Source organism: Zalophus californianus, chromosome X (genome assembly GCF_009762305.2).
Source record: "Zalophus californianus isolate mZalCal1 chromosome X, mZalCal1.pri.v2, whole genome shotgun sequence".
Classification (NCBI taxonomy): domain Eukaryota; kingdom Metazoa; phylum Chordata; class Mammalia; order Carnivora; family Otariidae; genus Zalophus; species Zalophus californianus.
The window spans coordinates 93,148,020-93,163,282 of record NC_045612.1 but is presented as its reverse complement, the minus strand read 5'-3'; the positions used below and the strand labels follow the sequence as shown (position 1 = coordinate 93,163,282).

The 15,263-nt window shown below is 52.2% G+C and overlaps 1 protein-coding gene across 12 annotated transcripts in view; it reads right to left on the bottom strand.

Moving 5' to 3' along the window:
* Positions 1 to 3,483: 3,483 nt before the first annotated feature.
* The window catches only part of CASK (calcium/calmodulin dependent serine protein kinase), a 357,703-nt gene continuing 345,923 nt past the window's right edge, over positions 3,484 to 15,263 (bottom strand). For 9 of the 12 annotated variants that reach the window (XM_027608005.2, XM_027608004.2, XM_027607999.2 and 6 more), the window contains 2 exons: positions 9,903 to 9,986; positions 6,659 to 6,835 (listed from right to left, as the gene is read on the bottom strand). In XM_027608005.2, coding sequence (XP_027463806.1) covers positions 6,659 to 6,835; positions 9,903 to 9,986 — 261 coding nt within the window. Of the gene's footprint in view, positions 6,836 to 9,902; positions 9,987 to 15,263 lie in introns of all 12 variants that reach the window. The other 3 variants (XM_027607997.2, XM_027607996.2, XM_027608002.2) reach the window with 1 other exon arrangement.

Here is a 15,263-nt window from a genome sequence, read left to right as displayed (position 1 = left end):
CAGGAGCCCCCACACTGCCCTAAGTGTGGGATTTCGTCTGCAGGCCCATGTCCTGTGTGCTCATTCCTTGAGAAAGTAAGTCAGATGCCACCTTTTGGAACATTTTCTCCTGGAGCACCCCTGGCCTTTGGCTGGGTTGCTAGCTTGCACTACTACATTGTCCTTCAGGGGGCTTGCTACCCTCAGGCTATTCAAGGTCACTGTCTTCAGTGACCTTGAACACAAGGTCACGGTCTACTGCCCTGCACCAGTCTGGCTGCCCTGTTTTTGTAGATGCCCCTCCCCCTCTGCTGCAGTCCTTCATGGATGATACCTGGTGTTATTTATTCAGCTTATCATATTACAGTAAACTGGGGAAAATACAGAAATACGTGTTTCTGTTCATTTCTGCCAGCTAAGTATTGACCTGTTCGATGTGTTGTCAGTGCCATCAAGTACAGAAAATCAGCTTGATGCTGGTATTAGGCTTTTGGTCCTCTGTGCATTGAGCCGAGCCATCTGAAGAAAGATGACTGGGGATTTCCCGGAGTCAAAAGGCCAGGGGCTCAGCCTCTTGTGTCTGAATGTGATCTCGACTCTTCTATACATTTTTTTTTTTGGTAGGGGGAAGTTTTCTGGAGAAAAGCAAACAATCCCTCCTAGTTTACATTTCTTTGGCATGAGCCACGTGAGCACATTGGGCCTGGGCTATTTCTGGAGGTGTGCGTGTTTGGACACATGCAAGTGTGGCTGTCTGAAGCCACCAGGGTCCTTTGCTGGGGCAGAGCCCAGGGAAAGGAGGGTGGAGAGTAGGTCACTGAGTCACGCGAGGGGCCGTATCCCAGACTCCAGCCAGAGACCTAAGCAAACCACTGCACACCAAGGGCAGCAGGCTTCCTCCTGAGGCTTTCTCTGCAGACATCAAACAAGAGACGTGCTTTCCATGCTGGGCGCCTGCACCGCCCCGATCAATTTAGACTTCTATTTCTGGGAGCTGATTTTTTTCCCTCTCTCTCTTTTTTAAACCCAAAGCTATTTTAAATCCGCATCCAAGTACAAGCGACTGAACTTGAACTGCTCTCAGGACGCCGTCTGGGCCAGCTATGCTTTAGACCCTGACTGCCAGGGAGGACCTCGAGCCGGGGATGTGCTCCGCCGAGAGAGGGGGGAGGTGGCTCCCCGTCCCCCCACGAGGTGTCCTTCCTCTCCCCCTGCCCCCGTGCATTTGTGGGAAGGTCTGTGAGGCTAAATCCTGGAGAGGAACTCCTTGTCCCTCTAACCCTCCTGTGCTCTGTGCCCCCCGCCCCCCAGCTGTGTGGCCTGTAATCTGAGGAGACCAGTGCCTTTTCGTGTTTTATACATTTTATTCATACATTTCTCCAACTTTGAAATGACAAAAGCCCAATTCTATGGTTTCCCATTACACAGCATCCTACAGGTATGTATATTCTACAAAGAATACTATGGAGTTTCTCTTCCTCCCCTGTCACACAAGAGATAACCGATGACGGTTCCATCCATCTGTACTGTAACTGGCCGCGCACCAGCGGTCCGGTGGTTCCGGTGACAGGGCAGAGGGATCAGGGCGGGAGGGCGTGTGCTAAGGCATGTAAATAGATACACACAGAAAGAAAAGCGGGACATTTACAGAGAATCCGAACCTTTCCGACCCCCTCACCTCCTGGGTGTTGAAGGACCCCTCCTGCACGAATGCTCTTGTGCGCTAAGGCTTTGCTGTACCCTGCAAATACTTACAATCGGAAATGGTGAAATATACAACAACTGTTAACATCGCTCTCTTTTTATCACTGAGACAATACTTCAAAACCTTTTATAAAAAGGCAATTATACATACAGAGAAAAGAACACGTTGGCAAAACTTTATGCAAAACGACCCCAGAACTGAGTTTGAAGGGTGACACACCTGCATTGCCATTGAACACGATGGCGTGGCCTCTGTGTGGGTCCGGCCGCTGCCCCCCCCGGCCCCCGCCCCCCCTCGCCACCGGCCCGCCCGGGTGTCATGCCAGGACACAGCTGAGACTGGAAAGTCTGTTCCCCCAGTTCTTGGTCTCTTCAAAATGAAAACAAGAGGTGGGGCCCCTCACTGTGGAGGAGCACACCTTTCTGCTCCCAAGCAGAACTCCCTGTAAGAGGCTGCACGTCCCCTGCGCCTCGAGCCCGTCAGCCCCAGGCCTCTCCTGCGGGGAGCGCAGGCTCGGGTCCTTGGCCGCAGGCCGGTGGGAAGGGACCAAACACTTGCTCTCTGAGCATACATCGCTACGGAGTTGTGCTTGGGGCCAGAAACGGGGTCTCCTGTGTGGTGACAAACCTCTCTCTCCGTTTTCTTTTGCTCAGTCCATTTGCACAGGTTCAAGAGGGTTGATGGAGGGTCAGGTGAGAGGTGGGGGGGGGCGCGCTCTGGATTTTCTCTGCCTCCGAAGGGCTAAGACTCGGCAGTGCCTGTCCTAGAGGTGGCGTGGCCCCCCTCCCCGAACCCCCCCCCCCCCGCGGGCCCCGGTCTGCCCACCTTCTGCGGCCCAAGAGCAGCGGAGAAAGGAGCAGATGAAAGGGATGGGGGCCGGTGAACATACCCTTCGTGTCCCTTTCTTCCGCTTCCTTGGTATGGGCCGCAGCGAGACTTCACTCATGAAGCCCGAAGACCCGAGACCTCCGAGAGCTCCAAGTTTAAGGCAAACAGTAAGTGAGCGGGGGCCAAGCCAATGGAGTAGGCCTGATGGGCACAGTCCCTGAACCGGAGACCTCAAATGGAGAGGAAAACCTTACTTCCAAAGGGGTAAGAAAAGGAAGAGTTCTACCAACGGAAATGATTCACGATGAAAGCTTGTAGCCCTTCTGCAAGCTGCGTCAAGAAGCAGAGTGCCTTTCAAAGAGAATTAATTAGAGGCGCAGAACAAGAGAAAGGCGCTCAGGGACCCTTAGTCTATGACAGGCCGTAATCAGCCTCAGTATGTGAAGCCCTTGTGAAGAGGATGGAATTAGGAAGCTGTGTTCAGTTCTGGAAAAACAGACTCCTCGCCCGCCCCCCAACACACACACTTGCGTTTGATGATAGGAAGCAAGGAGGAAGAGGGATGGGAACCGGAAGCGGCTTGTTTTGGAATGCCCATTGCCAGGTGCCTTCCCTTTCCAAGGGGGGCTGTGTGGGAGACAGTATAATTAAGAATTTATTAATGAGAAAATCTTCCCGCTAGCGTTAGCAGCACGTTCTCTTTGCCCCAAGAGATTGACCTGAAACGAAGAAAAGGACATCACATTGGTGGGAGACAAGAGTTTGCTTTTGGGCTGCCTGTCCCCAAGGGACTGCGTCCCCTCTGGGCATCTCCGCTGTCCCATTTCCTCGAGGGTGGCTCCACTGACTAGACTTTTTCAAGGAATGAACTCGAAGCCTTGATGAACAGGTAACCCGGAACGATTTGAAAAGCAATAAGCACTCTCCTCTGCAGTAATGAGATCAGAGTCTTTCCTAAGATTGCCGGGGGCGGGGGGGGGGGGGGGGGGGGGGCGGGGCGGAGAATGAGGCCACACCCAACGGGCCGCCCTGCGTTGGGAGCTGCGGCTGGACGTGGGGAAGAGGAGCACCTGCTGGGTCCTTCGTGCAGCGCAGGCTCTTCATTCTCTTTAGGTAACCCGCCACCAATAGGATGGGCTCTGAATGCAAGTAGCAAGAAGTAGGTCACCCATTTCTTTTCTTCTCTGAGCCAATATTTTAAACCATCTCATCTGACAGGAGATACATTTAATTCTTTTAAAAAGCTACCATATTACCTTGACACTGAGACAACTTCCAGATGAATTGAAATGAGTGACATTTTCCTTTTTAGTGTTAAAACTGAATAGGCTGTGCGTGCAAAGGAACTACTACCTTATTAAAAAAATCAAGACCCTTCCTCGTAACGAATGATTCCGCATATTAAAAACAGCCCCTTTTTTGCTGTGGGGGGTGGGAACCCTCCGGCATATGGCTCAACTGACCAGTGATAAGATTTGATAATTGTAATCATTTGCTCTGGTCTTTAAAATGCGGGGGGAAAGTGATTTTGCTGGTGGAATGGAAGCAGTGAAGACGCTTTTTAGTAATTTGCTTGCTTAGTGGATGACTGTGATGTAGCAGCAGCAGTTTTGCTTGGGAATTATTCTGAATTTAAGTATTTGCTGTCGGGTCGTAAAGACATTACTTTCCAGAGGGGCCTGTGTGAGTGGAATGGAGCTGATGAGTGCCTTGAGAGGTTCGGCCAGGCTGAGTTCTGGGTGCCGGGCTTTTGCCACCCACACGGGGCGAGCGCGGTGCCTGCCTGTGTGCCTCCGATCGAGTGCTAAGTGCTTCTCAGTCCTGGGACCACAGACATTGAAACTGGCATTGTTTTGCTCTTCTTCTGCTTGATCCACCTGTCATCGTGGCTTAAGATGGGCATCCTCAGCATCTCTGGAGATGTGGCCTCCAAGGGCCTGAGAGGGGCTGTGGGCGTTTCTAGCAGAGGGAAGGAGTTGGTGTTCCCCACGTGTTAGCTACAATTTTCTTTGTGCTTCATTGGAAGAGAGGTAGAGCGGGCGCTTCCACACCGAGAAGAGCCTGGATTGTGGTCAGTACCATCAGGGGAATGACTGCCTGGCCTTGGCGTTGGTTAGATTGAAACCAATCCTAACACAGCTCCAAACAACTCTGGGGGTTTCCCTTCTCCATCCAGGGTGTGTCTCGCTTGGCGGTTTGGTCCCCCTGCTGGGGGGCCTCTACAGAAGCCGTTCCCGCAATACCTGGGAAGTTGCAAACTCATCCGGTCACTGACAAAGGACGACATCAGAGAGAGAGAGAGAGAGAGAGAGAAAGAGAAAGAGAGAGAAAGAGAGAAAATCACCGTTTAAGAAGAGTCAGTGGGAGGGGAGGGGGACACCCGAAAAGGAGTCTACAACTGCCTTCTGTGTGTGGTCCTTCAAGAGAACCTGTGCAGCTCAGAAGCCACCCTGCACATCCTGCCAAGGCACAAAGCGACAAGGCCATCTAACCGACAAGAAGCGACCCGGATGGTATTGCCTCAAGGATCCCAGGTTACCGGAACCACTTCACACCCTGCCACTCTCATGAAGAATCTTCCACTGACCTCCGGCCAAGAGTCAGAAAATCCCCGCCTGCATCTCCTGGAGTGGAAGAATGGGACCTCGTGGAAGGGCGATGAGATGGTTAATGTCTCTAAAGCAACAAGGACAGATGGTTCTCCTGTGCCAAGGGAGATAGCAAGAGGAAGGAGCAACCACAGATGGCCTCCAGCACAGGGTGGCCCTCGGGCGCACTGCGCTCTGGGAGCCAGACGCGGTCCAAGCTGTGCTCTGGCGGAGTGTTGTGTTGTCCTGCCAACTGAGGGTCACTCCTGGGCCTTCTGTGGTTCAATGAGCTTCTAAAAGATTATCTAAAAGATCATCGGCTTGTAAACCTGAACAAATCTATAATGAAATGAAGGACCCAAAGGCATTTAATTATTGAACACATAAAAGGAAGTATATTTAAAAAAAAAATTGGTCAAACTGTCCTGTTAGTTATCATTTTAAAGGAATTTACAGGGCTGTTATAGATTATTCTTTTGGAATAATTCAGTTTATAGCAAATGCCTAAACTGGTTTCTTCATTGCACAGTATATTCTCTTAAAATGGGTGCTTTAAAACAATTACATACATATTAAAAATCCTCATTTCTTTGCTTAATTAAAACGTTAATACTCTCAGACAACACAGATCTGAAATGGTGAAACCAGCAACTCCCCCTCCCACCTTACAACAAATTAAATTGAGACAAAATTACAAACACATTTCACTATATGATTATTAATAAAAATCAGTTTTTTTTATAAAGTTGCCCGAAATGCAAGGGATGTGCATAGGTTTACAACTTAGTCATAATAGCATTTTATTCTTATTCCCCTGGGTGTGCCCCGTGAACGGAATGTACTTTGCTGTAGATTACAGATTGTTTTGTCCAACACAGACACACCGACGGCATAAACGCTCGCGACTGTCCACATGCATTAAGAGTCAAGACCCAACTTCAAATCTCTAAAAGGTTTACAGGGTGCTTCAAAGAGACAGTATCACATTATCTGGATGTTACATAAAGGACTTAAAAAAAAAATACTAGTCTAAGAAAAAAAAAGAAAAAAGGCCTTTAAAAATTTATGACTGTTTTGTAATCACTAGACTGATTATTTCAAATAAATAAAGGAAAGAAAGTTATTCCAATCCATAAAATCAGACTCTAAAAAGAATGTAGTGTTCCACCCCCAGTCAAGGTAACAGAATCATTGTTTATTATTAAAATAGATTATAGAAAGCAGCATCTATTTTGTGCAGTTTTTAGGGGCCTTGGAAATAAAAAGCTATGATTTCCAAAAATATAACATTCCAAAGGATTGAATGATACATACATTTAAAGATACATTTTATTAAAGTTTAGGAGAACTGATTAAAAAAGATACTGTCTCTTTAAATTAGTGTGTAATTGTTTTTCTCCTCCTATCTATTCGGACATGACAATAATTATAAATGGAGGTCACACTACAACTAGGTAGTCTCTAGGGACCATGACCTGCTGACACAAGGCCGATAACAAAGAGGCTTTTCCACGGATGAGGTGGCTCCCGGGTAGGCGTCAGGTAGCTGGGGAGAGGCCTAATAGACCCAGGAGACCGGGACCCACTGCGGGGCTGTGCACACGAGCTCAACGGCTTCCTCCAGATGTCTGATTGTCTCATCAATTTCATTGTTGATAATTGTGAGATCGAAGTAGTGTGCGTATGTTCTCTGTAGGATATCGGACTCCTTCTGCAGGCGCTGGAGAGACTCATCCTAAAGGGCGAGGGGACGGAGGGCGGGGTGGGGAGGGAAGGGAGGAGCAAAGAGGGGACAGAAGTCAGCCGGATTCTCTTTCCACAGTTCTGCTCTTCCCAGGGGCAGACACGGTCAAGGCCAGACCTTGATGTGCTGCATCAGGGTACGAGGCCGAGTCCGCTTCATGACCGAGGCGACAGCGGGCCCCGGGATGGCAGGGTTATAGAGGAATGGCCTGCAGCCCGCTGGCTCCCCCTGCAATAGGAGCTCCAGGCCCCCCGACCCCCCCCCCCCCACTCCCCGGACCAGAGAGACCAGACTGTCTTGGGCACACACGACGCCACCCCCCCCACCCAAGCCCGGCGCCCCGCACCTCCCTCGGCCCTCTGCACGCGCCAGCACTGGGTCCCGGAGCCCCACTGCGTTTGCACCAAGAAGCCGCTGCCTCTGGCCAACAACTTCGGTTGTATTTTCCCCTTTTCTACTTCGAGGTCCAACGTGTTCCAGGAATTCAGTTACATCTAATGGCCGGCACTCAACAGCAGCGGTTGCCAGAGGCAAAAGCTTTTTGGGTGTTACAAATAATGGATGAAATGAGGCCATTTCTCAGCGACCATGGCAAGGAGCATCTGAGGAACCCCCTCGCAGCCGTCTACACTGGAGACTGCCAGACACGGGGCGCTGGGTAGGAGGACCTGAACCTCTGCGGGAAAAGCAGCTACAGAGCTCTCGGACGCTCGGCTGCAGGGAAGGCCTTTCCTCCGCCCCTACGGCTTGCTGTGGATTTGGAGAGCCCTCCCCAGGCTGAGCGCACAGGAGGTGGCCCTGCGGGGTCCTTCGTTTGTCCCATGAGTTTCACTTTTAGCCTCAGGATGGCAGTTCTTTCAAGACTGGGATCCCTTAAGGGCCACCAGAAAGTCGGCCTCTGGGTCTTCATGGGGCGGATACTGTTATGCTGAAGTTTCAAGGGACGAATTCAAATTTGAAGCCAGAGAACTCCTAAGTCAACATCCCCCCTCTCCCCCAGCACCAGGCGGGTCACATGTCGGGCTGAGACACATACGGAGAGATACGGCTCCTACCTGCTTGTCCCGTGTGCCCTGGCATTGCTGTGCCCAGCACTTGGCATTGCACCGTGTACACAGTAAGCGCTTACTACATGTTCCTTAAAAGAACAAGCACTTGGCTAACACTGGCCATGACAGGGTTTGAGGAGCGTTAAATCCATCAAGACAGAAAGCTATGCTACTAGGAAATGGAGGCCCGTGATGACACAGACGCCCCTCCAGAAAAATGAAAGGATGTGGTGCCTGCAGGAACTTGGGAGCCATGGTGCCCCCAGCTGGCTTAGGACCCCTCCTCTTCTCTGAGGCCCATCCATTATTTGTGAGAAACCCTCCCTGAAGAGCCCCGGTCTGTGGGGGCAACTCTCTGGAGAGGGATCGAAAGTGAGGTCACTCGATCCCATGGTGGCACCGCGGCGGGGGTGCATGGACAGCAGGGAAGCCGGGGGCTCCATCTGCTCTGTCAGGACACTCTGAAACGAGTGTCCTCCATGTTTGGTCGCCTTCTACTGGGGTGTCACAGCAGGGCATCGTATGCTTGGATGTTGGCTGTTAACGGCTACGGCGTAGATAAGACCTCAGTTAATCACCACCTTCTAAGGTCCTATCAACACACTCTCCGCTGGCGCCTAAAAAGCATAGTATTTTCACTGTCGCTTTACTTTACCGCAAACAACATAAAAGCCCCGTTTTGGGAAACACTCCTTCGTCTGAGGCCGGGCGCGCTTCTTGCCCATGTGAGAAGATACAGTTCCCAGCGCGTCACCCTCTGGGCTAGAGGATTCCACGGAAACCCAGGCCCGGGCTTCAGAAAGCACCAGCAGAGTTTATGATTTGCTCCAGGAGCTGGGCTGATGAAAACATTCAAGAAAATTTACAGCTGATGGCATCAGTTTTTATTGGAATTCTCTTTATGGAAAAAGAGCGCTTTCCTATTAAGGCCCGTATAAGACAAAATTGTATTCGTGGGTTTCCTCCTCGGCAACAGCCCGTCTGGGGGCTTGCCTCACGCACCAGCAGGGTTCAACTCAGTGAAAACAAAATGCCTCTATTCTAACAGCCAAAGCCAGGATTTATGGGGAGAGAGGGTCTACCTTCTAAATCTAGGGAAGAAAACGAGGCCGTATTTCATCACCTCCTAGCTGGTACTTACGGGCAGTTTTCTGCACCATTTTGGCAGCTGTGGAAAGTTAGTAAAAGGGTGGGGAAAATAGGCAAAAAAACAAAAACAAAAAAAGCAGTGATAACTCAAGAAAAATACACGGCACCCAAAGGAAAAGCGCTAAGCACAGTGCAGGGCTTCGGGCATGCTGGTGTATTAACGAACACGGGAAAGTAGAGCTCATGCAAATGAAAGCACTGAAAAGATGAGTAACCTGCACGTGTAAAGACTGACTCTTCCTTACAGGTACACAAAGCGCCATTTCCAAGCCCTGACTGTACTGTCACTAGCTTGGGGGGTTTAGAGGGGTGATCACCGAACAGAGCCGAGAGCCCTCTGCTGGCGGGTCGGCCCAGCCGAAGCAACGGATAACCCTGCGCAGGAGCCTCAAGAGTGAGCCTATGGCAGGTGGGCACCCACGCTCTTACCAGACACACCGAAACTCCCTCAGCGTCCGCCCAGCCACGACAGGCCCTCGGAGTCAGTGGGTGCTAGAGGGTGACGCCAACTCTGGCGAGTACCCATCTCTGCGCCGCCGAGCTGAGCTGGCCTGAGAGGGGACAGAGCTCGTCTCTGGGTGGGGCCGTCTCCGGGGACCTGCGTGGGTCCCACTCCAGAGGCTGCCTCAGGGCCCTCGGGCCAAGGTCCTGGCTTCCTTAGAGCTCTCTCCCGGCAAAGCGCTCTTTGGCCTAGAGCCGGGCCTGGGGGGTGGCACCTTTCCTCCCTGGTGCCGTCAGGAGGGAGTGGGCCCGGCCGGCCTCTGGCCCTCCATCCGGCGGCTGCCTGGGACGGCGCTTTGGTCCGGAGGGTACAAGGGTGGGGGGTCCTTGCGCTGGGCGGCGGACGCGCAGAGCCTTACCTCGTTCAGACCCGGAGTGATGGTGGGCGCGGCGATGAAAACAACGAACGGCGCGAACTCGGCGGTTCTCAGGACCTTGAGCGCCTGCGGATGGAACACACGGGAGACTGAGACCCAGAGCGAGCGGGTGCGACTGTCACCGAGTCTGCCCGAAAGGACCCATGACTCACTTCTGGCGAGGCAGGCGTACACTTACCAGCTGCCTCAGTAATCCCTCGGACTCCTTTCCTTCCCGAGGATGGAGGGCGGCCACCAGCGAGTAAAAGGGGACAGACCGGACATTTATGAGTCTCCTGAATCAGTCGGATTGCCTTTTCTTCAGAAAGGTCAACACCGACTGCGCTGGCTAATGTTCATTTAAGCCTGCCTGTGAACGCTAGCCCGCCTCGGGAGTGTCGAGGAAATGCGCTTCGGGTGGACCCGGGCCAGCAGCTGGCTCTGCCCTCATCTACAGCCCGCTTCACCATAGCTTCATGTTCAAATTGCTCACGGGGCTAGCATGCCCTGGCCCTGGGCACTGCCAGGCCTTCTGAGTCCCCCTGCCGAAAGGCTGCAGGGGGGTGGGGGGTGGCCCGGAGACCTGGTCCAGGGCTGGAGGCCGGAGCCATTACAGGCGCTCTGAGGCCCCAGGTAGTTGGCAGGCCCACAGGAGGGGGCTCGGAGGCCGGTTCAGTTCCCCTCCCAGGCATGACCACCCGGGACAGCGCGAGCTCCCAGTCTGCAGGGACGCGGTGCCAAGCTGGTGCACCATGCCCCAGGACTGGATTCTGGTACGGACTTACTCATCAGCTCCCCGCATGAGGATGTGAGTCTCCCAGGGCTTGTGGCCTCCCCGCCATAGGACAAAACCCCAGCATCTGCAGGCACACACTTCACGAGGGACTGGTGTGTCACTGATTTGTCTGCAGGGGGTGGGGGGGTGGGGTGGGGTGGGTGAAGGACGCCTTGCTGTCCTTTATATGAGCATGTACAGTGTCTATTCTGTCATCTGCATTGTTCGCTTTGCCCTATTCCTCCCTCTTTTGCCTGGTTTACCGTGGTAGCAATTAGATGGGTCACTCTGCCTCTGTACTAAAGCCCACCGCTAGAATGATCAATCTGATCTTTCGGCGAGGCAAATCCCACCGTATTGCTGCTCTGCTCCAAACCCTTCCAGGGTTCCCTCTTAGCCTGGGGATAGAATGTCCGCTCCTTAGCATAAATGCTGGCTCCCTCCCTCCTGCACTGGTCTGTGCTTACCTCATCCCCTTCCCCTCTGTGGACTGGCCTTGCTGAACTACTTCCAGTTCCAGAAAGGGCCATGCTCTCTCTGGTTTCCCAGCTTTTTTCCTTACTACTCCCTCTGCCTGGACCCTCTGTCCCCATTCTCCCTTTTGGCTTGGCTGAGTGAGCCTTCGGCACTTGGCACTGGTGTTCTTTTGTCTTAGTCCTTTTTGAGTTCAGAGCCAGGTCAGGAGCCCCTCCCGGTTCCCCCTGGGGTACCCGCCACACACGCAAGCACCCGGACACTTGACGGTGAGCTTGAGGGCAGGGGCTGGGTCTTGTTCGGTTGCCTCCCTCGTGGCCTACACAGCACCTCACATAAACGGTCTTTATGCTGAAATGAAAGTGTAAAAGTGGCACGAATGATTGGCAGAAAATGTTCGACTGTTGGGCACTGGGCTTGGTGGCTAAAGGGAGCCTCCTGGGCCTCTGAATATACAGGCTCGGGAGAGACCATCAGGATGATAAAGGTTTAGTGCAAGGTTCACGTGCGCTGGGATTAGGTTTCTCAATCTCCGTGATCCAGGCGCTCCTTGGGGGCTACGGGAGCCTGGCATGTCGTGTCACCTGTCAGATCACAGTGCTTCAGTTGTGAACGTCATACTCCCCTCTGAGAAAGCTCTTCAAGCCTGCCTATGTTCATTTTTGACAGAGATAATTGGCAATTTCTTTGCCAACCCTTCTGTGATTGAAGACTTTAGCAGGCAAAAAACACCATGGAAAAGTGCATCTATAGCTCGCTTGAGCTTAACGGGGAATTTTCCTTTAGAAATCCTTTTTGTCAGTATTATCTTGGGCCTCCCCCCCCGCCCCACCCCCATCCTTCCTGTGTTCATTGGTCAGGAGGCTACAGGGTCCGTGGAGACAGAAGGTAGCCTCATCCACCCACAGCCAGCCTCTGGGCAGCTAGGCGGGTTGGATTTTCAAGCACACAGTTCCTCCCCTTGCTTCCGTCCCTGACTACCCAAGGGCTGGATGGAGGTCTGCACAGCCGCGATGCTGAATGGAACCCATGGGCGAAGTTGAGGAGAACACCCCAGGCGTGAAGTGGTCTTCTCTCTGCTCAGTGGCCCCAGCCTGCCAGCCACCCAATTCTTCGAATTATCTTAAGTTCTAACCTGCTATCGTACTGCAACACCCGAAAGCACGCTCCCCTTCTCTGCACAGCACGCGGGCCCTTCGCCTTCATCCATCTGGATGTGAAGGTCATCCCATGCTTACTGCACACAGCGGTCACTGAAGGCTGTGCTCGTCCCCCTGCCCGGTACCTCTTGTGTCCAAGAACCCGGTTCTATTCCCGTAGCAGTTAATTCCAAGGGAAGAACTGGTGTACTTCTAGGAGATCCAGGACGACCCCCCCCCCCCCGGCATCCTGCCTGCCGGGAGGGTCAGAGCCAACCCACATGCCGATCACAGTAGCTACGGGAGCCTTTTCGGGGCTTTGATTTTCGATTTCTAGCCTATGTTCCATTTTTTTTTTCTGTTAAATTTTCAAAAATGAAAAGACCCCTCACATCGGGACTGAGATTTTCTTGTCTGGTAGCCCTCAGATCTTCAGCAGAGTCACCACACATTTCCTCAGTGGTTCCTGAAGGGCTGTGTCCCCAAACTCTGCTCTACTTATGGGTCTCCAGCGGGGGCTTCGGAGCAGTCTCAGCTTGCCTGAGGCCCAGGGTCACTTGAGGACAGCAACCAGAATGGCTTCACAAGGATTCCCTTCCCTCAAGCTGTTAATGGGGGACTTCAAGAGGTCTCTAAACCCTCTTCCTTTCTGACTGAAGATGAGACACAAATCTGTCAGTATTCACAGGGAAGGTCTCTGAATCCTAGAGAGGAGGGAGAATCTAGAAAGATCGCTGAAAAGATGGATTCAAACAGCCAAAGCACCATTTTAACATTTTAAGTCTTTAGTTCTCTTCTGTGGAGACAAATTGATTTTATGGCTCCTATATGGCCGACAGTTCATCCCTGGTTAACCCCCTGTAAGGAACGAAAACAGATTTGACCAAGTATCCACGATGCAGATATCTTGAAGACAGATCTGTTTTGCAAACTTATAAAGTACATAAGGGCAAGTGTCTGAGTCGTTTTATACAAAAATGTTAAGGGTTCAAAGAAGAGCACAGTGACCCCAGAGATCAGCTTTCACAAAACAACCCCGGGCTCAGACCCTGGCTCTTGTTTCCAAGCGTAGATCCCCCAACAAGACTGCAGCTACCCCGGCTACCCCTTGTGGACGACCGTTCCCTCTCTGGGCAAGAGCAAATCCACAAATATTTTGCTACTGTGAACTTTTTAAAGCAGCAAATGGATAAACCAGAATAAAATTAAAATCTGAAAACTAAAACCATCACAGTAAGGTTCAGTGATACCCTGGAGCTATCACAGATTATTTTCAGAGTCAGGGCTGTATTTCCATAAGAAAGAAGCTCTATAGTTCTTCCTCGGGTTTGACTGCCTTATCGATTTTTCTAAACATTAAAAAAAAAAAAAGATTTAAATCTTACGACTACATACAAGGTGGACAAGCTTGAGGATTCCCAGGGTCACCTCTTCCAGGAGGCTGGGGCTGACTGTACGAAAACCAAAGCCCAGACCAACGCTGTCCAAGTTCTAACCTCACTTTTGGGTGGTTGTAAAACCTTGCTTGAGTCACAGTTTTGTTACGCCTTGGTTCTTCATCTATGAAAGCCAATACTGATACCTCTGTCTCAGGGTTCCAAGGAGTCAGGAAAGAGTACTCGTGCTTGCAAAATACACAGCACGGTAGGAACACATCCTGTTCTCATTTTAAAAGAAGCTAGGTTACTAGTTTGCGTCTAGTTTAATCTTCTTTACTGTGGCCCTCTAAGTTTAAAGTTGGACCACAGCGTCTTAACATATAGTATTAGACATGGGTTCGATTTGGCCTGACCTGTCTAAAATAAGCTAAGATAGCATGAAATAACAGATCCAAACTCAGTGAGCCGAACACCAGTGTTGGGTGGTCTCCCTATGGTCCCCAGGTCAGCAGTGGCAGACGTGAGTGGGGTTGAGAATGCCACATGGCATTTCTCCCGTTAGGGAGATGTTGATGTACGTCGAGGGATGAATTTCATCCTCACCAGCTTCTTATTTGTATTCTAAGCTCCTGACAAAACACTTGGAATAGGGTAAGTGCTCCATACAAGCTGGCTGAGTCAAGCTGTCCATGGGATACTGGGGTGGGACTCAGACAAGGTGGGGTGGGAAAGGGCGAGGAGAAAGGTATCCTAAGGACAGAGCCTCCTGGAGCCAGGCATCCGGCAGGCAGGGCGCCGGCCTTGGTCCAGCCTGGGGGGAGAGAGGGGGCTGAAGGCAGGGCAGCCCGAGGGCAAAGCCTAGGGGGTGCGGACCCCATGGGCATCTGGAGCTGCACATCTGAGCACCAAGTCCGCGTGGGAGCGGGACCAGACTTGAGTCTAGACGGGGCCAGTGTGGTCCACCAGACCAACGAGAGGAGCAGGACCTGGGCGATCCCTGTTGCTACCCTCGGGGGTGGGGGGCCCTGGGAGACAGGAATGCGGTCAGCTCAGCCAGGAGTCAGGGGAGCAGGGAAAGTGCCCAGCCTGGGGCGAGTGGCGCTCTGGTGGCCGGTGCCACTCGTCAGAGTGACCGCTGGGGCTGTCCTGATAAGGCCGTGCAGCGTGTCCCGCTCAGCAGTGCAGAGCGATGCATGCCTGGGCAAGGGTGCGGGGAGAGCCGGGCGCCAGGAGGACAGCAAGCCCTCGAAAGTGGACTTGGGTAATGTGAAGGGGCGCCGTGGGGCCCGGCCGCCAGCATACTGCTAGACGTTACTACCAGCAGAGGACGACGTTCAGGTGAAGACCAGTGTGGAACCCAAGGGGAGGATGGCGAAGACCAGGCCCAGGATTGAGACTCTGCCTCTAGCCACCCCTGGCCAGGAGATTTTTCCAATCCCCAGTAAGGAGGGATTCGGAGTTAAACAAAAATCACACTACATGACATATTGTATATTTACTTCCCTATGGGTCCAAGTTAACTGCCGGGTAAACTGGATGGCGTTCACTGCCTTGACCAGATTCCAAGTTCAAGAACCCCATCAGGTGCTGTGAAATG